At 28.4% G+C, this 20610-nt stretch overlaps 2 protein-coding genes and 1 long non-coding RNA gene across 3 annotated transcripts; 1 reads left to right on the plus strand and 2 right to left on the minus strand.

Moving 5' to 3' along the window:
• Window positions 1-386: 386 nt before the first annotated feature.
• LOC110650677 (uncharacterized) lies at window positions 387-1119 on the minus strand. Its single transcript, XM_058151215.1, has 2 exons — window positions 1017-1119; window positions 387-920 (listed from the first exon to the last, which is right to left on the minus strand). Exons 1-2 carry the CDS (start codon window positions 1022-1024, stop codon window positions 542-544), a joined length of 387 nt encoding a protein of 128 aa, XP_058007198.1. The 5' UTR covers window positions 1025-1119; the 3' UTR covers window positions 387-541.
• A 12659-nt stretch (window positions 1120-13778) lies between these two features.
• On the plus strand, window positions 13779-14434 carry LOC110650678 (uncharacterized). Its single transcript, XR_002494009.2, has 2 exons — window positions 13779-13863; window positions 14119-14434. It is a non-coding gene; the product is annotated as an uncharacterized LOC110650678 (long non-coding RNA).
• Window positions 14435-19656: 5222 nt separating this feature from the next.
• Window positions 19657-20078, minus strand: LOC110653037 (uncharacterized). Its single transcript, XM_021808656.2, has 2 exons — window positions 20042-20078; window positions 19657-19969 (listed from the first exon to the last, which is right to left on the minus strand). The coding sequence occupies exons 1-2, from the start codon at window positions 20047-20049 to the stop codon at window positions 19657-19659; spliced, it is 321 nt and encodes a 106-aa protein (XP_021664348.2). The 5' UTR covers window positions 20050-20078.
• Between the last annotated feature and the right edge of the window lie 532 nt (window positions 20079-20610).

Here is a 20610-nt window from a genome sequence, read left to right on the forward strand (position 1 = left end):
TAACTACATGTTGTTGGCCTTCAAGCCTCCAATTTAATTGCTCCTTTTCCTAAAAGAGGAATGCAAACTTAAAAGTAGTGTAATTAAACGCAAGCTAAATTAGTTGATTAAATCGGTGAATTAGATTTTTCATTGGTCTGATTTTATAGTTAAATTAGATCAGAAAATGATCTAGTTCAATTGATTGGTCGAACTAATGAGCCAATGTGACTTTAATTATTAGCCCTAAGGATTAAATATTTACAAATATGCCATATAAATATATAACAATACACCAAGTTAAAAAGAATCATCTTCATCTCCTCTTACTCCCTGTACGCAAAAAGTAATAGTTCAGATCCAGTTCAGCATAGGAGAGTCCAAAGACATTAACAAATTTATCAATATGCAAAATATAAAATTTCTGTATTTAAATTAGCACATATTGTGCTAAATTATTTATTTGTGGAATATACATATATAGATGATTAAGAGTTTCAAATACATTATATAGATTCTAGACCATTATTTCGATCTTACACTGTTCCTCCACACTTACTAATCAACCAATTCCACCACGATGACTGGGACTACCAGGAGACCACCCAGTAGAAGGAGTAACCCCCAAATATATGTGTCGTTTGTGTAGTCTTGGCATCTGATTGTATCTTAAATTGGCATCAACAATTTTCTGGGAACCAGTAGGTATCAGATTTTCATATTTGGTGGAGAACTTTCCCATCACATTCATATGGTTTCTCTTGACATCTTCACAAGCGAAGTAGCTACTCCTCCTAGGATTTGCTTTTCTAATAAGTTGACAAGCGATTTTCTCTTTCCTTCCCTTTCCCCAAGCCAATCTTTCAAATTCAACTCCAAGAGAACATGAGATTGATCCAGCAACAATCAAGATTAAGAATAACACCTTCTTCATCATCAAACTGCATGCATAGACACAACAATAATTAGTTCGATTTTATATATGCGTTTGTGAAGAAATTAATAATAAAATATAGAGTTAAGAAAAGAAGCATTACCTCCCCATGAGCAATTTTGGATGGATGTCTCTGAATATGCTTTTGCCTTGGTCTGTATTGTGTGTGTGTATATATATATATATATATAGCTAAAAGACTTGTACATGTATGTATTGATTCTTGCATAAAGACTTTGGGGGTATTGGAAAACTTGTTGGTCCAAGTGAAGACCTGAAACACCAACTATATCCATATATTATTGTCGTGTTAATTGAGTAATATTAAAATTATTTTCAAAATTATAAAATTTTGAATTTAAATCTCAATCGAAGTTAACTGAATAAAAAAATAGAGTAGAGACTAATTAAGTTTTGTAACTTAGAGATATAAGAGTTAACATATAATTATAATTATTATTATTATTATTAAGATGGGGACATGTTGATTATTGACTATAAAGTCTTTCCAAGCTTTGATGAGAGAGTTTCGTGGTAATGGGAGCAGCTGAAAATTCAAAACGAGAGTGAAAGATGCCGAGAGCTATTGAGTTGGATATGGACACGTCGTTGCCCTTCACGCCTCAAGTCTCAACCTTCACACACATATACCTATTTATTTAGGATTAATTAAAAAAAATCTTAAAATTTAATAATTTTTATAATTAAACTCTAAATTTACATAATTATTAATTAAACTATCATGTTTGATTAATATTTTAAATTAATCTGACCATAAAAAAAAAACTATTAATATTCTTTATAGGAGTTTCACGTCATTTGTTATCGCTATAAAAGTCACATAAAAAATCCTAAATTAGAGTTAATTATAAAAAAACTCTGAAATTTGATAATTTTTATAATTTATTTTTGTAAAGTTGTTTTGAGTTTAGTGTAAGTTTAGTTGGAATTTTAATTAAAAATGTTTATATATATATATATATTAATTGATTTCAAATTAAAATTTTTTGAAATATTTATTAAATAAACAAAATAATGAAAATATATCAAATGAAATAGAAATTCTGTAAATAAAATTTTAATTTTATATTTTAAATAATAAAAAAATTTAAACCAATATCTTTTATTATTAATTTCTCACTAAATATTAGTTTCATAACAATCCATATATAAAACTTAGTGTGTATGTATATATATATAAATTTAAGTATAATTCTATAAACAATTTTATTAAAATTCTTTCCAAAAAATGAACAAATGTGATTTTCATATGCATTCAAGTCTTTCCAGGCTTGATGGTAATGCGTGAAGGCATTTGTTAGTTGAAAACGAGAGTGAAAGGTAAAGCTATTGACTTGTACATGAAAGAGTTCCATCCAGAAGCATTCGAAGGGTGGACTTAGCAACGTAAATTAGGGTTCTTATATCAAGTTGTGAGGTATCTGAATGTGCCTTGCCTTCTACGCGCAAAGTCTAACTCGTTTTTTGAGTAATATTTGGGTTGGACTAAGGAGCATAACTACAAGAGTGTTTGATTCCGCTATTAGTACAGCTAATAACTGATAGATACAAAAATAGGTAAATTAGAGTGTTCTGTAAATATAAAAAAATAAAACTGATAGCTAATAGGTAATTGATATGGTACCATCTCTATTTTTAGAACTGTTTCTTATCGATTGATAGCTGATCTGATTTTATTTTTTATTTTATTATTCTTTTCTATTTAACTCAAAAATTAATATTATTAATACTTTTATCTTTTTTTATTCATAATTTTAACATCTTAATTAATGCATTTCAATTATTAAAATATTTTTTATTAATAACTGAAAATATAAAATATTTATTTACATTTAAAAACTTAAAATTAATTATAAGTTTTTTCTTTATCAACCATAATATTATTTTATTATTTTATCAATATTTTTAAAGTTATTTAATTATTTTTTAAAGAATTTAATTATTTTTTATTTCAATAATAAAATAAATGATATAATATAATAGATTAATAATTATATATTTATTTTAATAATATAATATATTAATTTAATAATTATATATATATATATATTTAATTTAATACTAAAATAAATAATATAATATAATAAATTTATAATTTATATTTATTTTAATAATAAAATAAATTATATGACATATATTATTATTGGTTATTTCACATATCAGCAGCAACAGCTAAACATAATTTTATCAAACACTTAATATAAATCAGTTATTATCAATTACCAGCTATCAGCTAACAGTAATAGTTATCAGCTAATAGCTATCTAGATTCATCTTCTTCCACTTTCCTCTATTCTCTTTTGTGTTTTTTTGGGTTGTCATAGGGAATATTTTCTACTTTGGTTGTGTTTTTTTTTTCTTCTTGATTTTTAGTATTTTATTTTGTGTGTTCTTTTTAAATAATTTTTAGATTCGTGTATGTTTGTATTCAGATATATATTCTTATTCAATGACCGATACAAAAATTTAGTTCAATTAAAGTATATAATTTTTAAAAATAATATACTTAAATAAATATAAGTTATCAAGACAATTTGTTATACAAATCAATAAGTTATTACAATTAAATTATAGTGACAAAAATAAATACCTGAAATTTTTTTAATAAAATTGACTTGCTGAAAAATTAAATGGAATTGATATGTTAATTCAAAAATAAATGAATGTTTTAATATTATGAATTATTAAACTTAAAATATATTAATGGCTTGATATTAAAAAGCTTATCCAGTTAATTATCTCAAATCTAATTTTTCCAAAAAAATCATGAAAAGCAAATACAATTATAAAAATATAATAAGTTATTTAACCATCCTAATTTTAAATTATTTTGTTACGCTCACATATATCTAATGGATCTATAAATTATAAATATAAGTACATTTATTTTGGCACAATTATTTCTAATAATTTAAGACACCATAACAGAAAACATTTTAATAAAAAATTACATTTATTTTATATATATAATTTAAAAATTAGGAGACTAACTTGTTTAATTTTAAAAATATAAAAAATATTTTGTTGATGAATTAAAAAGCAAGGGACTAACTTGTTTGATTTTGAAAATACAATGATAAAATTATCTATTTCGTTAAATATCAGAAATTAAATTATAAATTACATTAGAAAATATTAGTTTTGACAAATTACCATTACACCCCAAAAGATTTTAAAATATCGAGACCCAATGCATCCTTACCCTTACTTCCATCTATTTCTGTTCTTATTGATATATCTTGAGTTTTGTTGTTTATTCATTTGTGATCATCTATTTTATTTCCACCTTATGAGATTGTTAGATTTGGAGCTTTATTTTTTTGGTATGAATACAGTATGAGATGCAAATTTGATGATTATCAAATTGGATTAGTAAAAAGATTATACAGTCAAACAATAGTAAATCAACATTAAATAAAGTATTCTTCTCATCAATTGGTTAATTCTAATGTTCTATTAAGACAATTAATCATTCTTCACGTCAAAATTATAACTATTATTTTTTTAATAGTGAATTTATTTTTAATTTACTTATTTAAAAAAAATAGTAATATGACCTTTTGCCCTTGAATTCTATATTTTGACTCTATTTCGTGAAAGCCCTTTTCTTTTCTAAAAAGAAATAATACATATCTTTAAACGACTGGTCGTTACAATTAATCATTCTTATAAGGTTGATAAAAAAAAAACTGCCCCTTTAGCTTTTGCTCCAATTGACGACATGTCGTTGGCCTTCGCGCCTCAACCCTCTCAAAGTCCATTGCTTTTTCCCTTCCTTCCTTCCTCCCATGACAAGATGCGCAACTTCATTATGCACAGGAATTGACTATTTACAATAAACCCCAATAGTTTGGAAAACTCAGAGACAATTAAAAATTTGGAAAAACTTTTAAAAAATAATGAGATAATTATGAATTATCCCAACTAATATTGATGAAAATTTTTTATTTAAACTCAGTCTATTATAAACCTTAAATGTAAGATGTACGGTGAAACTTATTTATTAAATATATAAATCCCATTTATTTATATATTAAATTTATAATAAATCGATTTAATATATAAATTCAATTTATTCATATCTTAAATTTATAATAAATCAGTTTTACATAAGAAATTCTTAATACCGAAACCATTATTTTTTTTTTCAAATAAGGTACCTAAACGACCACTTGGAATAATATTTGTGGGATTAAGAGCAAGGTATATAAAGCATACCACCCACTTCCCATTCAAGTCATTGGATGGCGGTGCCATTACCTTCTCCGAAAATGCAAATATGCTTTCATCCCCCTCAACGCCAACTTTGATCCAAGCTCATTTGCTGCCTATATATATAAATAATCTAACAAAGTACTAATTAAACTTCATAAGCTCATAGCAACAACATCCAAATTACTTCAAACCTTAAGGCAGGCAGGGCAGCAACATCATCGAAGATTGATCATGCAGAGGTAAGTAATTAATTAATTAATTCTCCTATATATTATTGACACCAAGTTTGATTTGTTTCCTTATTATTTTTATACGATGCTCATGTAATTAACTTTTTCTCTCATAATGCAATAGGTAAAAATAACTTTTCTAAACGATTTTTTTCTTTAAAATTTTTCTCTTTTTTTTTTTTTATATATAAAAAGTTGTATTTAATAACTCTTGATATTTTGCAGTTTGACCATGAAGTTGCTACTTTTGGTGATCTTTATTGTTGCTGGATCAATCTTATCACTTTCTATTGAAGTTGAAGTTAAAAGGATGGTTTCAGAAGAAGTCAACTACTATGAGCATCATCAAATTCCCCGTCGTCGTGCGGATTATAATTTCAGTAATCGTGATGGGCATGGTTAATCATGTAGTTGATGATGTTTAATTATGGTAATTCAGTTTGGTGTCTGTTTATGATTTAGTGTCAACTACCCTACTTTTGTATAATCTGAAATAGGAAGAATTTCTCCCCATGGAATGAGCATGGTTTAATAAAATAAGTACAATTAATAATTTTTCTTGTGCTAGTGCAATATATATATATATACCCAATTCTGAAAATAAAAGGAATTAATAAAAAATATGGATGATATATTCAAATATTATGCTTTTTATTTATTATTTTTACTATTATACATATTCATACTATTTTTTAAAATTTTATGATTGAAGGTATCTTGGTCAATTCACGTATCCGGATCCATTCATTTCATTGAACACCAAAATTTAAGGCCTTTATTTTTTTTTTAATTAAAAAGGATTTTTTTTAATTTTATGGTGAGAATAATTTTACTACATTTTAATACGGAATTTAAATACATTTATTATACAAGTCATTAAAACGACTAAACCAAGTGTTTCAGGAGGAATTGATTTCCACTGTTTAATAGCTTCGGAAACGTAGATGGTATCAATTGATACGCTACTAATTTTTAAAATAGACAATTGTGAGAATTTAATTACATTGAATGCAGTTTATCTAAGGTCACTATAAATTAGATAAAAAAAATTAAAAAAAAAACATATATAAATTATTTAAAAATTGAATATAAAGTTGAAGGAAATTAAATTTTATTTTATTTTTTATAAACTAGAAAAAGATGAGAAAAGCAATAAGAAAGTTCAAGCCTAAATCAATAAAAACTAAGCAAAAGGGCCAAAAAAAAACAAAAAAAAAAAAAGATGAGCATAACAGACAAAAGACCCAAGCAAATTCTAAAAATGTTGTTGCAAATTCTTGAAGAAATAAAATTTTAGAAATGATATGTAATTAGAAACTTTTGTGTTTTTCAATAGAATCAAGATAACCTCACAAGACGCATAGAGCTGTTGACTTAAACGAAAGAGTTCCATGCAGTTTTAAACACCTCACGAGATATATTTGGAGAGAGATTATTCAGTTAATGTATAGATTATATCTAAATAAGAATATTTTTTTTAATACTAATTTATGTGAATATATGAAAAAATTTATAAAACATCTTTTTTGTAATATAAACAGGTAACAAAAATCACCTTTTGGTAAGGAGAGATGATGGCCAACTCCTCTCAAGGCCACCCTCCTTTTCGTTACACCTTCGCCTCTCGCCCCTACCATCCATATTACTCATCTCACAAGATGTATTTGTAGAGAGATTGTTTGATTAATGTACAGAACATATTTAAGTCAGAATTTTTTTAATATTAATTTATGTAAATATATGATAAACTCATAGCACATCATTTTGTAATATATATACATATATTAAGAAAAAGATTTTGCGTGGCTTTTCTTTTTATCTTCTTCTACTTTTCTTTTATATTTTTTTAGTCATAATGATTTTATTTTATTATATGGTTACCTCAAGCATTACACATTTCTGAGGATTTAACTCAAAATCGTTCAGAGTGGAGAAAGCGAATCCATATAGCCAACCCCAAATTTTTAGGATAAAGGCTTAGTTGAGTTGAGTTGAGTTGAGTATATGGTTACCTCAACCCTCTTCCCTTTTGTATTTTTCTTTCTTTATTTTATTTTAAAATAATTTTTAGATATGTGTACTTATAAAAAAATATGTACATATTTAGATGTATTCTTATTAATATATTTCAAATTTAGTTGTTTACTCGTTATGAGGATTTATTTTATATCCATCTTATGATATTGTTAGGTGTGGTGCTTTGTTTTTTAAGTATCAATATAGTATGAGATTCATATCTTATCTCTAATAGAAAATAAAAAAAAATTAATAATTATCATATCAAACTAGTAAAATGACCATAGAATCAAATAGTAATAAATCAAGAATGAATGAAATGTGATTCTAATTGATTATTCAATTTAAATGGTTTATTAACACGATCAGACTCTTCAAATCAAGATTATTATTATTATTTTTTTGTACAAATAATTTTTTTTTGAATTTGCTTATGAAAAAATAAAATAATATGAAGTTTTGTACTTTGAAATTGTATTTTGTCTCTATTTAATGAAAAATCTTTTCTTTTCTAATAAAAATTTTTAGTAAAGATAGATTAACCTGACTATTTGGCTAATCTGTAAATTAGTTGAGCAGGACACTTGTCATTCTTTCAATTGTATAGGTTGCCAGTTTGTTACCACTATTTTCTCTTATGTGTATGATATATAGCCTTGTATAGATCCTTCTCTTGATGAGAAATAAAAGTTTGTTTCAATCCAATTAACATCATGGTATCAGAGCAGTCTCTCAAGATCTGAGAGTAGTTATTTTCTTGTTCCAGTGTTTTTTTCCTTGAATATTCTCCCTTGTAAGTTTACTCTGTTCAACAATGGCCAATATAGAGCATGGTGATTCTACTGGATCCACTGAATCTGGACCATTGACAAACGAAGTTGACATCAATCACCCTCTTTACATTTTACCATCTGATTCTCCTGGTGCTAAAATGGTGTCACACATACTAGAAGGCCAATCAAATTTTTGTTCCTGGAAGTAATTGACGATAGTAGCATTGGAAGCGATTGATGACAGTAGCATTGGAAGCGAAGAACCAGTTCTCGCTTGTAGATAAATCATTCAGCCACTTCAGAACATAGATCCATTGTATTCTCTATGAAAGAGATGCAACAGCTTGGTTAAATCCTAGCTAATCAGTTCTGTATCAAATGAAATTGGAGATACTATACTTTATCTACCTTATGCTTCAGATATATGGAAGGAGCTTATTCAATACTTTTTAGGTAACAATGCTACACGTATTTTTCAATTGAAGAAGGAGATTTGTTTGATGAGTCAAGGAAATGATTCTCTTTCAGTTTATTACTCAAGATTAAGAAAAATCTGGGATGAACTTAGTGAGTTGATTGCTGGAAATAACTTATCATCTGTATCAGATTTTGATAGATGTATGGAATTCTTGATGGGTTTAAATGAAAGTTATAGTGCTGTGAGAAGTCAAGTTTTATTAATGGATCCATTACCCACTGTTTCCCAACTATATGGGAAACTAATTCAGGAAGATTTGCAAAGAAATATTTGTGCACTAGTTCAACAACCTGTTACTGTAGCTCTGCCATACCAGTAATATCAAATCACAATGACAATCAGAAAGGGAGAAGAAATTTTAATCCAAATGTTACTTGTAATCATTGTGGCAAACCAGGGCACATGAAGGAATCATGTTATAAGCTTATTGGTTATCCTGCTCATTTCAAATTTAACAACAGTTCTACTGTAAATTATGGTTCCATAACCAAAAAAAAAAAAACCCATTATTACTAGGGCTAATGCAGCTCAAGTTTTAAGTGATCTAGGTTCTAATGGGAGTGTTAGCTTCTTCAATGTTAATTCGAGTTCATCAGAGTTGTTTTCAATAGCACAACCTCAACAAATTGCTTCTTATCTCAAAACTATGACCAACAATCAATTCAGTGGTAACTCTAAAATTTCAACAACAAAAGATTTTGGAATTCACACGGCAGGCACTGTGCATTCTCTATCTGTTTCTAATTCATCAAAAGGTTGGATTATAGAAACTGGTGCATCTAATCATATCACTCACTCGCATGATATTCTTCTCAAACCAATTGTTGTTCCAAAATCCACTGTTACTCTACTAGATGGATCACATTCTCTGGTCACACGCAAAGGAGATGTTCAACTTAGTCCTAGTTTATTCCTTTCAAATGTTCTTTGCAATCCCAAATTGAATTTAATTTGTTGTCCGTTAGCAAACTAACCAAGCAACATAATTGTCGTGTCATCTTTTTTTCCTGATTATTGTCTTGTACAAGACCTGCATTTGAAGAGGGTTCTAGGGACTAGTAAGGAACAACAAGGCTTATATAGTCTGCAGTCATGTTCGAACTCTTCCACTACATAAAAATGCAACCATTTCTAAGTCAGAAACCTATTCTTTGCTGCACAATCAATTAGGACATACTTCATCTTCAAAGTTGAAAAACCTTATTTCTATATTTAATTCTATGTAATGAACCTTGCGATGTTTGTGAATTTGCCAAACATACTTGCAATCCTTTCCCTATCAGTACAACTGCTACTTCTTTTGTGTTTGAAAGAATACATATGGATGTTTGGGATCCTTTTAGGATCCCTTCTAGAATTGGTGCCAAATATTTCTTGACTATTGTGGATGAGTATTCTTGAGCAACTTGGGTTTATCTAATGAATTTTAAATCTAAAACTTTGTCACATATCAAAGTTTTTTTTTTTTTGCCATGATTCAAAACAAATATGCCTGTACTGTCAAAAGAGTTAGAACAGATAGAGGTTTGGAGTTTTTTTCAAATGATTGTGTTAATTATTTTGATTCTTTGGGTATAATAAATGAGAGTTTGTGTCCCTATACACCTCAACAAAATGGGTTGGTTGAGAGAAAGCATAGACATCTCCTTGACATAGCTTAAGCCACTAGATTTCAGGCATCCCTTTCCTTGGAATTTTGGAGTGATTGTGTTCTTGCTGCAGCATATTTGATAAACAGATTGCTAGCTCCTAACCTCTAAAACAAAACCCCTTATGAAATTTTGTTTGGTCATTCTCCATCATATGATCATTTAAGAACCATAGGTTGTCTTTGTTATGCTGCTACAAAATTTGATTGCTCGAGATAAATTTCAAGCAAGAGCCACAAAATGTGTTTTTCTAGAATATTCTTTTAGTCAAAAGGGCTATTTATTATATGATTTGAGCACCAAGTGAAGTTTTGTTCATAGAGATGTTACATTCCATGAAACCAAGTTTCCTTTTGCCTCTGTTGATTCTTTTATACCAATTTTACTTGCTATTAATAATTTCTATTCATGTTATGGCAGTGAGTATGATCCTCTATTCACCAACATTGAAAACAAAATATCCTCCTCATCCACTTCTACTTCAAGTCCAAATTCTTTACCACCACCTAATCACTCCACACCTACAACTTCTCCTTCCTCTCTACCTAGTCCCTTAATCATAAAAAAATCTTCTCGCATTTCTAGATCACCTATTTGGCTGCAAAACTACATGTGCAATGCTATCTCTTCATCCAGTACGCAAAATACTTCTTCAAGTGTCATAGGTATTCCTTTTCCTCTCTCATCTGCTTATACTTGTTCTAATGTTACTCCTTCTTATCTAGCTTTTCTTTCTAAACTTGACCATTTTAAAGAACCCAATTCTTATCATGAAGTAGTGAGTGATCCTAATTGGGTCAAGGCTATGATAGAGGAATTAGAAGCTTTAGAGAGAATTGGTACATGGAATGTTATTGAGCTTCCACCTGGTAAAACACCCCTAGGTTGCAAATGGATGTACACAATTAAAATCAAGGAAGATGGCTCCATTGAGAGATACAAGGCAAGATTAGTTGCTAAAGGGTACACTCAAAAGGAGGGTATTAATTTCCATGAAACTTGTTCTCCAATAGCTAAGATGACAACTGTGAGAACCCTTCTTGCTATTGATGCTGTAAGGCAATGGTCTCTTCATCAAATGGATGTTAACAATGCTTTTTTAAATAGTGATTTATTTAAGGAAGTGTATATGTCTCTACCACTAGGTTATTCTTGCAACCAGTCAATTAAGGGGGGATACAAGTTTGCAGGTTAAGAAAATCACTATATGGCTTGAAACAAGCCAGCAGGCAATGGTTTGCTAAATTGTCATCTGCTATCATCTCATTTGGGTTCATTCGGTTCAAGAATGATTATTCTCTTTTCACAAAGCATTCGAAGCATGGTTTAGTTATTGTTTTGGTGTATGTGGATGACATCATAATAACCAGAGATGATCATAGAGATATCACAGAAATCAAGCCTTTTCTCAGCTCACAATTTTCTATAAAGGACTTAGGTTCTTTAAAGTATTTCTTAGGATTAGAGATTGCTCAATCTAGTAAAGGTATTTATATCTCCTAGTGGAAATACACATTGGAGTTATTGCAGGATATGGGTTTTACAGCTGCTAAACTAGCTCCAACTCCAATGAAAATTAATCTCAAATTGCACACTGATGATAGATAACTACTTGAAGACATTACAACTTATCAAACATTGATTGGGCACTTGATATATTTGTCTATAATAAGACTAGATATTGCATTTGTTATCCAATGTCTGAGTCAGTTCATGCAAAAGCCAAGAAAGCCTCATTATGAAGCTGCATGTAAAATTCTTAAATATCTTAAGGGTACACCAGGACAGGGGGTGTGCTATTTTACGAAAAATTCATTGATTTTACAAGGCTATTGCTATTCAGATTGGGCTAGCAGTCCATCCATCAGAAGATCAGTTTCGGGATATTGTATTTTTCTTGGCAATTCTTTAATTTCCTAGAAAGCAAAGAAGCAGTAAACAATTTCTAGATCATCCACTAAAGCTGAGTATCAAGCCATGGCTGATCTTACATGCGAATTAACTTGGCTTAAGAGATTGCATGAAGATTTTGGTGTGAAGATTCATATTCCAGCTCGAGTTTTTTGTGAAAATCAAGCTGCTATACACATCTCTCAAAACCCAGTGTTTCACGAGAGGATAAAACATATTGAACCCGACTGTCACCTTGTAAGAGATAAAATAGAAGATGGCTCCACAGCAATAGCATTCGTTCAATCAAGAGGTCAAATTGCTGATTTGCTGACAAAGGCTTTGAGCAAACATGATCACTGATATTTAGCAGGCAAGATGGGGATTCAGAATTTGTGTAAACCCCCATCTTGAGCGGGTGTGTTAGTTAAGATAGATTAACCTGACTATTTAGCTAAGATGTTAAGCAGGACATTTGTCATTCTTTCATTTGTATAGGTTGTTAGTTTGTTACCACTTTTTTCTCTTGTGTGTATGATATATAGCCTTGTACAGATCCTTTTCTTAATGAGAAATAGAAGTTTGTTTCAATCCAATTACCGATTGTTCGTTCCCATAAGTCACTCTTATAAGGTTGATAGAAGAAAACTGACCCCTTTTAGCTTGTGCCCAAATTAACGACATGTCGTTGGCCTTCGCGCCCTAACGTTCTCCAAGTTTATTGCTCCCTTCCTTCCTCCTTCAATGATGAGGCGCGCAACTTCACCTTATTAAGTACAGAAATTGAGTATTTACAATAGTTGAAAAAATTCAGAGACAATTGAAAATTTGGAAAGTCTAATTTCCTACATATACTATTAGATAATTATAATTTTTTTCATATATTAAAAAATTTATTTAAAAAATTAGGGAAATTTATTAGTTATTATAGTACAATATTAAATTTAAAAGTAAAATAAAATGAAATTTAGAATCTGTTTATGTCGCAGAAAATAACTTATCTATTGTTTTTCATGAAAAATATTTCATAAAAAATATTTTCTATTATTTGGTAGTAATGTTAAACTAATTATGTGTTTATATCATGTATGTATAAGTATTTTCACATTTTTAATAAAATTATCAAAATTTAAGAAATAGAAAATAATTTACTTTTTTAAAAAAAAAAGGTTATTTTCCTTAAAAATATTTAATTTTTCTTTTAATTGAGAAAATATTTTTTATTGATAATTTCTTGAATGCTTTAAAAATATTTTCTTCAATGCTTCATCATTATCTCACATTTTTTTTTTTTAAAGTAAGGCTATGTTGGTTTTACAGAAAATATGAAAAATATTTTTTTAAAAAAATGTGAGATAATGATGAATTACCCCACAAATACTGAAACCACAACACTAGCACTGGCCTAAAATGGACTGAAAAAAAAAAAAAAAAAAGCACACCACCCACTTCCCATTCAAGTCATTGGATGGCGGTGCCATTACCTTCTCCGAAAATGCAAATATGCTTTCATCCCACTCAACGCCAACTTTGATCCAAGCTCATTTGCTGCCTATATATATAAATAATCTAAGTGAGTACTAATTAAACTTCATAAGCTCATAGCAACAACATCAAAATTATTTGAAACCTTAAGGCAGGCAAGGCAGCAACATCATCGAAGATTGATCATGCAGAGGTAATTAATTAATTAATTCTCCTATATATTATTGACACCGACTTCGATTTGTTTCCTTATTATTTTTGTACGATGCTCATGTATTAGACTAATAATTCAATAATTAAATTTTTGTCTCACAATGCAATTATAGGTAAAATAATAATAATAATAATAATAATAATAATAATAATAATAATAATAAAACTCTAAATATTTTTTAAAATCTTCAACTTTTTATAAAAAAATATATTAATAACTCTTGATATTTTGCAGTTTGACCATGAAGTTGCTACTCTTATTAATCTTTATTGGTGCCGGATCAATCTTATCACTTTCTGTTGAAGTTAAAAGGAAGTTTCCAGAAGACAATCATCATCGTCGAATTCCCCGTCGTGTTTCGAATCCTGATGGGCCTGGTTAATTGTGAAATTGATCATGTTTAATTAGGGTAATTCAGTTTGGTGTCTGTTTATAATTTAGTTTCAGCTACCCTACCTTTGTATAATCTGAAATATGAAGAATTTCTCTATAGGGAATGATGAAATGGTATTAGCAGCATGTTTTAATAAATTACCTACAATTAATATTCTTTTTTCTTGAGCTAGTGCAATATATACATATACCAATTCTGAAAATAAAAGGAATTAATAAAAAAATATGAATGATATATTCAAATATTATGGTTTTTATTTATTTTAATCAAGTTCGTTAAGTAAATTCTCATCCTCAGCTAAACCAAGATACAAGCATTCATCAAAAAAACCATTCAAAGTGCTCTAATTGGGTGGTAATGAGGTTACCCAATTACTTTTTTTTAATTATTGTGCAAACCCCAAATACAACAGATAAAAATGACGGAGGGAGTAATGTCCACAATCTTTAATCATTCCATTAAATGTTAATGAATTGGATTGTGGAGAATTAATTAATTAATGATCTGTTTGACCTTGTAAAGACGTCATTTGAATTCAAGCCGGAAAGATTGATCATCGATATAATAATTAGTGCTAAGAAAACTTTCTGAGATTTTGTTTATGGTGTTTAAGTTTTGATTTTCTTAATGGCAGTGAAGAAAACAATCCAAGCTTGGCATTACCAGAGGCAGCTGGTAGATGCAACAGTTGATAGAGAGAAATCTAATTGAAAACCTAAAAGATATTTAAAGCAAACGACTTCGGCAAATTTATCGTTAAATTGCATAATAATAAATAATCTCACATAATTTTTTACAATTAAAAAAAAAAAACAAACGTTTGCATAAATCAATTATAATTCTCAAATAAATATTTATCATATGTGATAATGAATTAAATATTTTAAAAACTTAATTTGCCCAAAGGATGACAAGGATGAAAATTTAATCACATGTTTGAAATCTTCTCAAAATTTTTGAATAAGAGTTTGCTTAGATTTTTATGAATGACATGCGAGCACTCGGTGGTAGAACCAAAAATTTAAGTTAGAGGGGTAAAAATCTTGTAAATATAATCATTCATTAATAAGCACATATAGAATACAGCATAAATAAGAGATTTTTTGTAAAAGTGATAATGTATTGCAAGAGATTGATTATCTTCCATTGGTGAAATTCAGTTAGAAGGCACATCAATTACCAATCTGCCAGATCAGATTGGAGCTTTGAGATTGACCGAGAAACTTTACATACAGAAGTTTGTATTGATTAGAAGTTTACCTGAAGCACTTGGGAGCATGTACGCTCTAACTACTTTAAACTTGTTTGGTGCTTATATTATTAAGTTGCCTGAATCTATTGGGATGTTGGAAAATTATATACTGATGATTCTGAACGAGTGTAAAGAGTTACAGAAACTTCCTGCTTCAATAGGAAACTTAAAGTCTTTGAGCCATTTGCTGATGGAAATGACGTTGAAAATGAGAAAGAAAGTACTCAAATCTCCTAGTACACAAGAGAAGTTGGTTGTACTCCCAACTCCTTAAGATTGCTGCAAATCAATCTCCAAGGCTAGGGGGGCAATATGAGAAATTGAGAATATGAAGCATAGTATTAAAACAAAAAAAATTTTTAAGTTAGGGGGCAATGGCCCTTGCCAGCCTCCCTAGTTCTGCCAGTGCGACAAGTAATGTCTATTCCATTAAAATTTTCCAACTAAAACAGAAAAAATCAAAGCAGTAATTGATTATGAAGTGTCAGTTGTGCCAAAAATCATGGCTGATTATTAAGTGGGGAGGAAAAGTCCTGTAATATGGTACCCGCGAAAATCACCGTACTCGAACTCTGAATCTGATTAATATTATCAAAACTCAAACCCATCCTAAATCCGTTTAAAATTATTCTCAACCACCCGAACTCGTCCCAAACCCAATTATTATTACCAGAAAAAAAATTCGAACCCGTTTAATTTTGTATTTTTTAATTAATATTTTGTATAAAAAATTATTTTAATTAATAATTTATATTTTAAAAATTTAATAATTTTATAAAATATTTAAATTCTATTTTCTATAAAATAAAATATATAAAAACTTATAAATATTATTATAAAAATATATATTTTATATTTAATTAAGTATTTATGTAAATGGGTTCGGATAATGGATACCCAACATATAAAATTCGAACCCTATTCGAACCCGTCACGGGTATTATATTTCAAATCTGAACCCGTTACTGGTATTATTTTTCAAATCCAAACCCGTTTTGAACCCGATTATATAATACCTAAACCCGTCTTATTAGGGTTCGATCAGATTGGGTATCCGCAAAAACCCGATCCGTTGCCATCCCTAGTTGGTTTAGCGAGGAAATGCCTCACGGATGGCTCCTTCTCTGTAAATCCTTTGGCGCAATCTTCCTTTGTATTTTCCTCTATGCCTGTTGAATCTGACTTCTCTGCATTTGTGCTGATTAGTGAGATTTTCTTGAGGATGTGATATTACAGTGGAGTTGATAAAATTAGGCCTAGAATTATAGAATTGAATATTCATTGGTTAATTCTTCAAACTGACTAGAGAATGAGAATACTTGAATTAAATATTTTAAACCGATCCAATATTGTATTCAACCCGATTTATCGGTTTTTGTTGGTTTGGGTCGTCGGTTTTAGTGGATTATACCAATTCGTGAACAGCCCTATTGATGGGTTAAAAACATAGAGGTTTTCAAAAACCTCTGCAAACCATGCTTTAAAAAAATCTTTTACCGTGCCAAATACAAATGTAGAGTTTTTAAACTTTGAAAAACTACATCACTTTAAAAAAACATCTTCCCAAACAAAGAGTTAAAGCTCCTGATTGGATCATTTATGGGCTTAGGACGCCCTTGTACAGAGCCTTATTAGTTCAAATCAAATGAATTTTAACGTAGAATTGAACCAAACAAGATCTTAGAGTTTATTCATTTATGAAAAATTGTGATAGGTTTCTAAAAAATTAAAAAAACTGAAAAACAGAGTTTTGAGTTCATATGTACCAATTTTTTAAATAGAAAACTGAAAAATCAATTCTCGATTTTCTAAAATTTAACTAAAATTTGGAAAAAAAAAACAAAAAAAAATGATGACTTTTTTATAATCAAAATTATGTTATAACTTTTTCATTTTTAAAATTGAATAATTATTTAGAAAAATATTTATTTACTATAATAAAAAAATTAATCATATTATTATAAAAATAAATAAATGATACATATTAAAAATTTTAAAAATAAAATAAGTTTTAAATGTATTTTATAATAATTTATATTTTACAATAATTTATCTTTTTTAATTATAAAAGATATGAATAATTTTTTTTTACATTAGAAAATTATTTTGTATTATTTACAAGTGAACATGTTTTTTATATTTTTCCTTATTTTTCAAAAAAAAATGAAAACTATAATTTTTTTAAAAATGAAAAATAAAAAATTGTTTTTTAACAAGTAAACAACCCTTAAAATTTCAAAATTCTATTTCAATTTCAGAGAATTTCGTATCCAATTCCAGCAGCCCTGAAGTGGGCTATTTAAGGAGCTGATACCTCCTTGGTCAGGTATGTTGCATTTTCTCATACTATAGCCAGTTTCACATTTCTCTTCACAATTCATATTGACTTAAGCATTGAAATGGTCCAAGCCATTCTTTTATTTTGTAGATTCAAGCCAACATAAGGACCCGCAACAACACTATTCAGAGTCGTCTATGGGAAGACTTTTTTTCCCATCCACTTTTAATCCTTGCATATATATATATATATATGCATTAATTCTTTGGTAAGGACTTCGAGGGTATGGAAAGACTTATTGGTTTATTTATAGTATTATAAATGAAAATTGTGTAGAGACACCATTGAAATTTAATTCAATAATATTTAAATTATTTTCATAGTAATAAATTTTCGAATTTGAGTATTAATTTATAGATCTAAGAGATAAAATATAAGTGGAGATTTTTTTTTTCTTTTATCATAATGAAGATGGGAAATGATATCGATGGATTATACGTCTTTCCAAGCTTTGATGAGAGAGTTGAAACGAGAGAAAAAGATGCGTAGACTTATTGACTTGTAAATGAAAGATTTTCAACATTAGCTTTCAACAACTCCTAAGATTAACTTAAGTTTTGAATTAGTGAATTGGACTCTTGATTAGTCTAATTTTGTAGTTAAATTATATTAGGGAGTGATTCAGTTAAATCAATTAGTCAGACTGATGAATTAGTGTAACTCGACGTGACCCAATTGGCTCAAACAATCAATAAGACAATTTTTTTTTTTTTTTTTAGTGTTAGTAAAGAAAATTAAACTCAAGACTTCATACAAGGTCTTTAAAATTGCTAACTTTATAATTGCATGTTTATTATTAAAAAATATATATGATAATAAATTTTATAAAATAATATGTTTGTTTATTTTTTAACATATAATTAATATTTTATAAATATTAAAAATATAATTACAAATTTATAAATTTTTTATTACTTTTAAATATTAAAAAATAATTATAATATTTAAAATTAATTACTTTTACATAAAATTTAATTTATATAAATATAATTAATAAATTTTGAAATTTTTATTTTGAATTATTAAAAATAATTAATTAGATTTATTTATTTATTTATATTAACATGTATTATATTTAATTAATTTTTAATTTTTAATGATCCATTTGTTAAATTATTGACTCGCTAATTGAATTATTGATCTATTCATCTAATCCTTTCACTAAGTGAGTTTAAAGCAAACCAAAGTTAGCATGTGGGAAGAACTTGCATAATGTTGAATTGCATAATAATTGAATCTCACGTAATAATAGTAATAATAATTTGTTATAATTAAATTAAACGAAAAAAAAGAAAACAACTTTGCATAAATATAGTGATGTAATGTAATGGATATTTTAATTAAAGGCGTACTCTTTTTTTTTTTTTGGTTAACTAATTAAAGGCGAACTTTAATTATCAACAAATATGCCACATAAATACTTTAATTATTAGCCCTAAGGACAAGGATTAAATATTTACAAATATGCCATATAAATATATACTAATACACCAAGGTAAAAAGAATCTTCATCTCCTCTTACTCTCTGTATGCAAAAAGTTATTGTTTCAGCATAGGAGAGTCCAAAGACATGAACAAATTTATCAATATGCAAAATATAAAATTTCTGTACTTAAATTAGCACATATTGTGCTAAATTATTTATTTGTGGAATATACATATATAGATGATTAAGAGTTTCAAATACAATATATAGATTCTAGACCATTATTTCGATCTTACACTGTTCCTCCACTTACTAATCAACCAACTATACCATGAGCATGAGGACTGTAATGAACAGGAGTCTCATATGTGTCGTTTGGGTAGTCTTGGCATCCAATTGTATCTTAAATTGGCATCATCAATTTGCACGGAACCAGTAGGTAGCAGATTTTCATATTTGGGGGAGTACTTTCCCATTATATTCATATGGTTTCTCTTGACACCTTCACAAGCGAAGTATCTACTCCTCCTAGGATGTGATCTTCTAATAAATTGGCAAGCAATTTTATCTTTCCTTCCCTTTCCTGAAGGGAATCTATCAAATTCAACTCCAAGAGAACATGAGATTGATCCAACAAAAATTAAGATTAAGAATAACAGCTTCTTCATCATCAAACTGCATGCACAGACACAACAATATTTAGTTAGATTATAAAATAAAATATGGTTTTAAGAAAAGAAAAATTACCTCCCCATGAGCAAAATTTGGATGGATGTCTCTGAATGCTTCTGCCTTGGTCTGGATTGTGTGTGTGTGTGTGCATATATATATAGCTAAAAGACTTGTATATGCATGTATTGATTCTTGCATAAAGACTTTGAGGGCGTTGAAAAACTTGTTGTTCCGCGTGTGAAGACCTAAAACACCTACTATATTAATATATTATTATTGTCGTGTTAATTTAGTAAATGAAATTATTTTCAAAGTTATAAAGTTCTGAGTTTAAGTCTCAGTCAGAATTAATTATATAAAAAAATGTTAAATTAAGTTTTATAATTTAGAGATATAAGAGTTAAAATGTAATTATCATTATTATTATTATTATTATTATTATTCTGACATGTTGATTATGGACTATAAAGTCTTTCCAAGCTTTGATCAGAGAGTTTCGTGGCAATGGGACTTTTTCTTCTTCTTCTTCTTTTGACATATTGATTATGGACTATAAAGTCTTTCCAAGCTTTGATAAGAAAGTTTCGTGGTAATGGGAGCTGCTGAAAATTCAAAACAAGAGTGAAAGAAGCTGAGAGCTACTG

The sequence above is a fragment of the Hevea brasiliensis genome, chromosome 8 (genome assembly GCF_030052815.1).
Source record: "Hevea brasiliensis isolate MT/VB/25A 57/8 chromosome 8, ASM3005281v1, whole genome shotgun sequence".
Lineage (NCBI taxonomy): Eukaryota > Viridiplantae > Streptophyta > Magnoliopsida > Malpighiales > Euphorbiaceae > Hevea > Hevea brasiliensis.